The 10,583-nt window shown below is 39.2% G+C and overlaps 1 protein-coding gene across 2 annotated transcripts; it reads left to right on the forward strand.

The window, feature by feature from the left end:
* The first annotated feature begins 6,687 nt into the window (after positions 1 to 6,687).
* Positions 6,688 to 8,311, forward strand: LOC134350157 (homeobox protein Nkx-2.4-like). Of its 2 annotated transcripts, XM_063055109.1 has the most exons (3): positions 6,688 to 7,057; positions 7,644 to 8,110; positions 8,171 to 8,311. In XM_063055109.1, exons 1-3 carry the CDS (start codon positions 6,688 to 6,690, stop codon positions 8,309 to 8,311), a joined length of 978 nt encoding a protein of 325 aa, XP_062911179.1. The 2 variants fall into 2 exon arrangements, with proteins under 2 accessions (XP_062911179.1, XP_062911178.1); XM_063055108.1 differs by having other exon boundaries at positions 7,644 to 8,311.
* Positions 8,312 to 10,583: the final 2,272 nt, after the last annotated feature.

Genomic DNA, 10,583 nt, shown 5'->3' on the forward strand with positions numbered 1-10,583 from the left:
GTCATTATTATGTTGCTGTTGGTATGAGTTTGCTCTGCATGAGAACAGCAAGTTGGTTCGCATGTAATAATTAGTATTCCTTGCTTTGGAAGGTCCTGAAAAAAAAGTGAAAGGTGCTACGTAAATGATGGGAGTCCAAGGTCTGTGACACTCATTCCAGAAGAGTTCCTTTGCTCCTGAGATGAAAACAGTTCAAACAGGCCAACACTGGCCCACACTGGGGATTTTTCCAACATTGTCTGGAATCTTTCTATTACCATAAGAAAATGGCTGACATTTTCCCATGCTCTCCTCTTGATGAAATCCAGGCAACTGAGCACTTCAGCTCCATTCAGGTGGATGCATATGAAGCTTCCCTTTGATTAACCAAGAACGTTTTGGTATGTTTTTATCTGATTAAATATCTGAGTACAGAAATGGATTGAGACTGATTGCTTCAGTATAAATGCAGTCTATTCCAGAACTAGCCAAAAGCAGCAAAGAGTAATGAACGTTCATGGTTCAAAAATGAAAGCTTTAGATGGGAATGAAAATTTTTGAGATTGCCAAAAAAATGAGAAAACATGCATAAATTGGTCATGTGCTAGGTATAAGTTATTGTGGATCTGAGTCATGATAAGACTAGATTTTAAATCCATGGTTGTAATCTGTTAATTAATGGAAAAATATTTATCATTGAATTTTTACAGATGTATCAATATAAAATTGTTAAATGTGAGGTTGAACATCTGAGAGTATAACAGGGACCTGATCAATCACTAATAATTTGTTTTTGTGAAGGTTGAAATTAAGAATGTTGATGAATAGGGTACATTCTAATTGGATAAAACTGAGATCAGAGGTACGTTAATAAAAAAAACACACTTGACAGAGATGTTTCAGCTTTGCCTTGTAGCAGATGACTAAATTTGAACTAAGCTGAACATCCCAAAACAAGAAGTAATTTAATTGATAGGCTTCAGAGCCTCTCTGAAGAGTGCTAATATAGAACTATTGAAGTGCTTCGAAACAAGAAACACAAAAGCTATTTGACATACAAAACTTTTATCAAAGTTTAAAGTATATGAAATTTGCAAGCAATCCGTCCAAATCTTCAGTAACGTTAACCTTGGATTATAGTCTCGTCTCATAACATCTGCAGAACATTCATTAGACTAATACATGAAAAACACCAGGCTTTTTTTTACTACTATGGTGGTATTGGTGATATTCTAATCTGGAGGTAAATTTCTGCTTTGAGAGAATTTTTGAAGATCATGAGGAGTTTCCTCACTTGTTTCTTGCTTTTTTTTTACAGCGGGCCATAAGCCATCAAGACTGGGAGATACTCTTCAGTAAGGAAGATTGAGGCAATAAAAATATATGGTGTAGATTAAATAAGATAATTTACAAACATTTCTTACGTCCAATTACACTGTACTAGGGAGTCATTTACCACAAGAGTCCATAACACAAATAAACAGTAATCATAATCTTGCACCCATGACTTTAAAGCAGCTATCTAAGTAAATTCCTAAATATTGTTATAATGCAATACTCATAGAGCACAATGTGGTATTTGTTGGGATCAGTATCTAGAGTAAACAGATTAAAGGCAAGAGATGTTGAACAGACAACAGAAGACACTCCTTTACAGATATGGTTGCGCAGTTGTAAATTGGGAGAGAAATAAAGGAGTATGAGGTGGAGGGAATATGTGGATTTGCTCTACTGCCCATTTGTAGAATTAACTTTATTTTCAAGTCTTCATTCTGTAGCTTCGGTATAATGGTACATAATCTATTTTGATAAGGTGAGAATGATAAGGTCTCTGTATCTCCGGGTCAGGAAGAGAGAACATTCCCATTTTAATTACCATCAAGTAACCGAGCTCAGCCTTAGATATGGGGCTTCAGGTAGCTGAACTATTTGTTAATCTTGCCTTGTTTATCAAGAAGACAAAATCGACTGCACTGGAAAGTTATATGCATCTTCTATGTACTAATGAATTTCATTCGTGATTTAATTGAGCCACAGCGGCATTCCTACAGTTTATAGAATTGTAAATTGTAAAAGTTTAAACTTTTTTAAACCAAGTGAACACATTATTGTGGGTTGGCTATTCATTTACTTAACCGGTTTAGATTCAAACATACAAAATGCACCGGGCTTTCAAAACCTAAAATATATTTGTGGTCGAAGATCAAGACAAAAGCCAGATTTAAGCATCCATATTTTTGCAAGAACAATAGATAATGAACATGTCGCAGGGGATCTGGATTTGTCTTCTCGGATTTCAGACCAAATTAAAGAGACGGCTGCGTGGTTTACAAACTTTGATCATCGCGGTTAAATATTGTAATGTTCCGTTGACTAAAGATTTTGGTGAAGGAATAAGAATGTTCAGGGAATTCTTAAATAGTTTTAAAGTTCGAAGTCCACAGCAAATTTATTATCAAAACCTGAGATTCATTACTTGGGATATTTTGATGTCATAAACAAATTCCTAGACATTATACGATGCCTGTGCTGTCGAATTCTAATGTATTCTGCATGATCAGGGGATCAGGTAGAATTAACTGTGGGCATGTTTGTTAGATATGCATCGAATAATTAAGCTATGTTAAAGAAAGATCAGTTAAACAGCGCGATGATTGTTAGCCAATTTCCACCATTTAACGAAACATTAAATGACATTGGCGGGGAGAAAAGCTAGCACCCGACACTGAACCTGCACCTTTAAAATTCGGTTTACATTGAAAACCTTGTTATTCAAATTCCAAATGGCATTTAAAAGTAACTGTATTAATGCGTTTCCTCGCAACTTTTGTTAGAAGTTCCCTTTTCAGTCCCCTGTGTATGTGTTCTCAGTTTCTTTTTGGCCTTCCTACAGGAGAAAGGAGAAAACGTTATTTGAGTTTATGTTCAGACAAACGTTGGTTTTATCTCCAAGTCTCACTCATAAACAAACGTAAAACGAATTCACTTCGGGGAAAAAAATGTTTAAGGGACATTATTACAACCTTGTAGTTTGTTAATGCGAGGCAGGCCTAATGGTAGAACAACTATTGACTTAAATGAGCTTTATATTCCTATTGATTGAGACCCATTAGGTTAGTCACAGAAACTTCAGGTGAACATTCGTTTTCTCCAGATTCCATACGTCTCCGGCTCAGACAACACCTATGCTCTAGTTTCATACATTGTCACATATATAAATGCTAAAAGCAGGTCATTCATCCTCTGCACAGTCTGGTATTAAAACAAAAGCGGCAAGTTATTTCAATTGCAACGGAACACATGTTTATTCCAAAAGTTTAAAGGGATCTTAGTTTTTAAAAAATCCAACACACCAATACACGCCTAGAGATTTTTTTTTAATTGAACGTAGATTATTTGTAAGGGCAGTTTACTATTTTACAAAGTGATTTTTTATCTAACGTTCTTTTAACCATGTGTCCACGGTAATGGAGGAAAATCCTCAGGCAGAAGGCGATTACTTAGGGAAGTTTATGGTATTTTTTTATTTATTTCCCATACTGTTCACCGATCTTATACTGCAATGGTACTTTCTGTTTCAGAAACGAAAATCCAGTTTATATTTCGGCCCAATTTATTAATCAAAAATACAGCTCTAGTAATGCAAATCATTTGTTTTCGCGAAATTCAAAATTGTAATCGTTGCTATCGGCTCAGAAGTAGTTTGACAGCAGTCGTACTATTACAGAAACCCGAATAAAAGAGATTTATTTCACTCCTAGACTACGCAATCCTACGTTAATGGAATACACCCAGTCATTTGCTAAATTTCCGCGCTGTTTAATTTCGGGTATGATTGAGAGAATTGATTTCAATAATTGACTACCCTGTTCAATGACCAAGTTGCTTGTTTGTGGTCCTTTCAAAATTTCTTACAAATTTCAGCCTTGAAGTGGTGCTTATCTTCGTGTTGTGCGGCTTCATTATAGACAAAGTATCAAGCTACCGTTTGCGTATTAATAACATTTATAGTAAACTATAGAACGGCGTCGCTTAGAGACTTTTGCGCAGGAAAAGGAATTCTTTATTTAGAAGATCATATACCTGGAGAAGAAGGGAAATCGTTCAGAATGGAACCGCCTTATAATAACACTAGAACTTACCCATGGGCAATATTCCTGACAATTCGTTGCCCAGGCCAGGGCGTCCTATATGCAAACATGATGACACCAACCAGTCAGAGATTATTAGCTAGGTGTCCAGTCTTTTTCTCCCAAACTCTCATTCACCGTGGAAACATGATCTGCTTACCATGCAGCGAGTTCCAATTGCAGAAAGTGAGGCCCGCAGTGGTTTTTTCAGCTCCCCTCTTAGACGGGCAAAGCTTGGCGCTGTTTGAGAATAGTCCCATGTGCACTAGTCTGTGCGGCACCGCTTGTATTAAAATCGAGGTGCATAGTTCCAGGATTAGTGGCAACTTTTATTGACAAAGTCTCCTTTTTCCTAACCTCTCGAGTGGCAGCAAAGTCATTGAGTCTGAACGGTCTCCTCGTCTAAACGTATAGTCTGCAGGAATGAAGGATCAAACAGTACCTAAGCAGAAATAAGTACTTCATTCTGCAACACAGCTAATAAAGAGGCATGAGTCTCCCCGTGCACAGGGCTAGAATTATTAAACACTAATCCAGGGAAAGATAGTAAAAAAAATAATGATTTGTTACGGCGGTTGCATGAGCTTCAAGCTCTGCAAATATTTTACAAGAAATAGTTTCTAAACAAAAATCTATCGATTGAAGTAGAAAAGTGATTGCTGAATGGCTAGCGTTTAAATTTCCAAACTTTTTTTAATGAAAAAAAACAGATTTCTGTTGGATTTGGATGCTTGGAGAGAACACTTCTCTTCAATTGTGCCTTCCCAATTTGAATCCCAATATTGTCAACCGGGCTCTAAAGTCTAAGACAGGGGTTCCCAACCCGGGGTCCACAGACACTTAGGTTAATGGTGGGGTCCATGGCATAGAAAAGGTTGGGATTCCCTGGTCTAGGAGAAGAAGGAAATTAATTGTTGTTTTTTGTTGACGCCCCGAGTTCGCAAAGCTGGCAGCCAAGCAGTTGCACTACTATATGAATGACTAATATTTTTTTAAAACTTCATCAAAATGCCCACTTTACCTTTACTTACAATCTTTAAAATTTGAATTATAAAAGATTTATAAAACACACTGTATTAAATATAGGGTGGGAAAGCGATTTCTGTCGCTTCGGAAATTACAGCGTATTTGGCCATCTCATCGGGCTGGACTTTCATGTCTGTGCACTTTACATTAAGGGCAGCTTCCATGGCCAGCATTTAAGGGTATCAATACAACACCCGGCCTGGTATTTTTTTCATTTTAATACTGCATTGTTAAAGCTGCCATCCTTCTAAAGGTCAGTAAAATACACTTCAATTATCAGCTCCTGTTTTAATCTTTCTTATTTTCCTTTGGTCTCTCCTTACAGATTTCCCCGGATAGGTTGGAACTCAGTGAATGAAAATCAAAAAATATACTAAATGCTATTTAAGAGAAGTGTTTATTTCCAAAACAAAAATGCATGGCGTAAGCAAAACAAAATACAGCGTATTCTCCTGTTAGAATTTACTAATTAATTTCTAAAGATTTGTAGCTGACATTACACTATGCCTTTTAATTTCCCTTTATTCCAATCAAATTAAAATGGGGAGCTGCGACAATCATCTTAGCATTGTTTTGGGTTGAAGCGGCTGGTCATGTTGGAAGGAAGGTCTCTCTTTCGCTTCACAATGAAATACCATTCTGCGCCCTCAGTTCGAAAGGATTCTGATACAATATTCTCACAGGTGTAAAACAAAACACGGGGGTAGGATGCCATCTCGGCTATTATTTCGAATGTGTTGGAAGGTAGGTTGAGTACAATAAAACAACCACAAAATACTCACAACTTCAGGGTCTGAATATTCGTCCATTCTTTCGACACATCGGATCTACGTACTTTGGGCTGATTTATAAGTACCCCCCCAGCTGCAAGAAAATGATGCTTAAGATGCATAAATTAGGTTGTTATACAAAAGAGAACAACCTTCATTCTCTCTCTTTGACTGCGCCCCGGCGCCTTTTTTTCTTGGAGCGAAGAGGCTCTTTTAGTTAATACGCAGTGTAGTATTCAATCTCTGAGTGCAGGCCAGAAGACCAACTAATAGGAGGTAACAAACTCCCGTTTTTCAAGAAAATTGGATACGTGCTAATGAGAAAAGCTCAATTACTGTATGTGAAAGTTCGCAATTTTATGTTACTCAGTGGAACATCATGATTGTGTTAATCAGATTTATATCAAAGGTGTTGCATTAGAGCCCAGAAGCGCTCAGAAAGTATTTAATCAAGTTTTTTTGCTGGCATCACGTTTATCTTAATATGGACCCATCTACATTTACCTCAATTATCTCGGTAAAGATGTCAAGCGCTATTGTTTGCTCGTTTGGACCGACGCTCCTCCCCCAGGGCTCTGTCGTAAACCTGGCGCCTGGCTAAAGTAAACCGAAGATAAGAGGAATCGGGGCTCGCCTCCTCCAAACCGATCAATCGGATCTCAGGCGGACTGCAAACCCCTCTTACGTCGTCAGCCACAAGAGGAGCGAGAGAGGGAGAGCGTACACGGCGCACGGGTTGATCCTCTCGACAATTTTTTACCTGCTCGCTCGCACGCTCAACCATGTCGTTGAGCCCAAAGCACACAACGCCTTTTTCAGTGACAGACATCCTGAGCCCGATCGAGGAGACCTACAAGAAGTTCAGCGGCATGGAAGGTGCTGGCAACCTTGCAGCTCCTCTGGGAGGTTACCGCCAGCCTCAGGTCTCTCAGGCGACCATGCAGCAGCACACCATGGGTCACAACGCCACGGTGGCGACCACCTATCACATGCCACACGGCGTCTCCCAGTTCTCTCACAGTGCCATGGGAGGCTACTGTAACGGGAGCATTGGCAACATGGGGGATCTTCCGTCTTACCAAGATACCATGAGGAATGGCGCCGCAGCTACTGGCTGGTATGGATCAAATCCCGATCCCAGATACTCAACAAGTAAGACTCTATGGAAGCTAAGTTTTTTTAATAATGTGGCAACGATTTTTATCTTAATTATGTGGCAGAGTTTTCAAAGTAATTTTCTTTTAAAACAGAAGAATATAACGAGAAAGATTGGAGGTGCTTCGGTGCAACACGTCCATTTCTCTGGCAGGTTATCTTTCCCGTAAGATATGATATGATTTTGATTAGATATCTAGCAAAAGTTACCAAACAACAACCAAAATGGTAGTTTAAGTTATGTCAAGAAACACTTCGTGGCCGAGAGTTTGCGGCGACCAACACAAGGTCTGCAGAGAATGATTTTGTAACTGGCAAGAGTGGTTTAGTGTCCTTTGTCTAATGATAAGAACCAGACTATCTTTGTTTTTGTTGAGCTGTAGATTCCACTTAATGTTTTACGGTTAACTGCTGTTCAATATTTACTCTTCTGCGTTTTATAATTTGAGCAGAAAATTAAAGCATTATTGATGTGAATCTTCCCTCATTGTTCCACTATAGTATAACTTAATGTATTATTTGTTGACCGTGTTAAGATTCCTGCTTTATAACCAGAGCACTTTCATTATAAACATTTGTCTAGTTTCTCGCTTCATGGGAACGTCCTCTGGAATGAATATGGCGGGAATGGGAGCTTTAACTGGAATGGCAGACGCCGCCAAACCAATGGCACCTTTACACGCTACGCCCAGGAGGAAAAGAAGGGTGCTGTTTTCTCAGGCCCAAGTCTACGAATTGGAACGTCGCTTCAAACAGCAGAAGTATCTGTCCGCTCCAGAAAGGGAGCATCTAGCCAGCATGATCCACCTGACACCAACGCAAGTAAAGATCTGGTTTCAGAACCATCGCTACAAGATGAAACGCCAGGCCAAGGACAAGGCTACCCAACAGATGCAGCAGGAGAACAACCTGTGTCAACAGCAGCAGTCTCCCAGGAGAGTGGCCGTGCCAGTTCTTGTCAAAGACGGTAAACCGTGCCAGAATGGCTCGAGTACTCCGGCTGCCAACCAACAGCAACAGCAGCAACAGAGTACGAACGGGATCCTTCCGGTCGCCACCACGACCATCTCGCAACAGCAACAGAGTCAACAAGTGAATTCGCTCGCTCAGGCTCAAGACCTGGGCCAGGTATCGCCAAATCCGACGTCCCTCCACAGTTCGGTTACTAATATGTCCCAAATGGACTCAGGTACTGCGGACTACACGGGGAGTATGGTAAATCCCAGCCTGCTCTACGGCAGGACCTGGTAGACCCCTCCGCGCGTTACAAACGTTCGAGCTGGAGAATGGTGAGACACTCTGTTTAAAATATTTGAAATGGCAAACTTTGCCACAAGTCCTCAAAACTTTTTTTTTCCTTTCCGGATATAAGAACGGCTTATGGACTCAAAGTTGAAGATAAGTAGACCGGAAACAGCAATGGGCTTTGGAAACTGATGGCTATATAAAAAAAGGGCCAGTTAATTTCAAACAGTATCTGTGACCTTTCGCAACGCTTAGACAGCCATGTCAATTGCAGTCTCAGGTTGCTGAGACGGATTGTAAACCTTGTTCCAATTTCGGGTGAGTTGGCTTCGGAGAAGCAGTGAGACTGCAGGTATATATATATATATATATATAAATAAATATACACCCATCTGAAAGGTGTCCCAAGAAAATTAATACATTTGCAAATACGTGGTGAATTAACTGTACAATCTTGTAAATCAACCTCTGGAGTTTCCAGTCCGTTCAAAGTAGTAGTTTCAGGGCTGAGTATAGTCACCGCTGTATTTTACTGCTGGTGACACTTCTAGTTTCGCGAATTTAAAATACAGACGTCTGGTGTAAATTTTTTTTTTAAATAGTCAAGTTTAACGGCGAGAGAAAAAAAACTTTCACGTATAAATAACAAATAAATTTAATTGATGTCCTTGAGGGTGATTTCATTCGGTTTTTATTGATAGCAAATTGAATTGTAACTTATGATAGGTATGATTTAGCATCAATAATCAAGATAATAATGTTCGTATGTATTCCGGTGGGGTAAGAGGAGACCAGGCATAAATAGCACCACAAGGAAAAGAATCTTTTGCTATAATTTTGCCCCGCTATCCGCCTAGATCGTAAACAAAATATGGACATGAACTGGGCGGATGTTTTCATCTCCAAGTAGAGTTGATAGTAGGTTCGTGCGCTCGAGATTTATCTAACTCTCGTCTTTAACTGGCACGTTTAACGCAGTCCTTGTGGATACAAGTAACAAGCTATGTCGTCCTTCTTAGTAAATATCATAACACGCACACTGGCCTGGCTTTATTGTCAACGAGTTCTAATGCGAGTTTCACGTCTTTTTCATTGGCTGTTTTGAATCATGCATCCGACGCTAGAAAAGTAATTGTGTCCTAAGAATACTTATTTTATAGCGCTGATATTTATTTATTTCAGTTAAAGACGAGAAATGAAGGTCCACGAACAAGGGATGGCTTGATTTGATTATCTTGTTATTTATAATTCAGTGAGCTTTTAAAGGAAACTGATGTAAAATCTACACTTTATTATCAACGCTGTCATGACGGTGTTGGTTGACTATTGTAACTGATAACAATTTCAATGGGACATGTCAAATATTTTTGTTCTATTATTTATTATAATAGGCGTTTATCAATTTATAAGATCGTGTGCATCACAGGTTAAAGACATACTGATACAATCGTTATAATGCAAATAATTATGCTTCTGTATCAATTGTAAAAGGGATGAGAGAGAAATCGGTAACTACACACAGTGGTCTCACGTCAAAAATGTTGCAATATTGATTGATTAGAACCAAATTAAAAGTTGTTGTAATTATCCTCACATCCAGCGAGATTCTTTTCCAATGTAACGTTGCAACGTTAAGTGTGCTGGTCCGGGGAATCCACAGCTCTATCCTGTGAGTTAATTGAGAACACGGGCCTAATATGTATTAATACCGTAGCCCAATGCGTAGGGGGAGTGAAAATTCCCATTTCCACAGGGGAATGAATATAACTCGAGAAATGAGTGTTGTCTCTTTAGATTCAACAAGGGCTCAATAATAACATCCCTAGTTGTTGACCTGTGTTCTCTAAGCCTTCATTGGGTTCACCCAATACCTCCGAAACCGAGCTAGTTCGGGGTTCTTCATAAAGCTGGTATCTCTTAGGTATTAAAAGAGGCTTGGGGTTGGGGGCTGGATAGCGGTGAGAAAACTTTCGCCACTGGAAATCATAAACAAAAAATTAAATGAATCGTCATTCTTTAATATTTGCCCCTAAATTATCTCGAATTTTATTATGCAAATTATTTCTTAAATGTCAAATAAACGAGCGATCTAGGCCATTACGCTTCACAGTTATTGATGAGGGCTTCCAGTCGGCATCGTTACAGTGCAACGCAATTGTTCACGTTATAAATTCAAAGTATAGATATTACAATGCATTTCTGAAGCTGCTCAGTTACTGAACCGAACCAACGTTGTGCTTAGCGTTTAATAGCACGGTGGACTGCTTCTCGTAATCTT

The sequence above is a fragment of the Mobula hypostoma genome, chromosome 8 (assembly GCF_963921235.1).
Source record: "Mobula hypostoma chromosome 8, sMobHyp1.1, whole genome shotgun sequence".
NCBI classification, from domain to species: Eukaryota; Metazoa; Chordata; class Chondrichthyes; order Myliobatiformes; family Myliobatidae; genus Mobula; species Mobula hypostoma.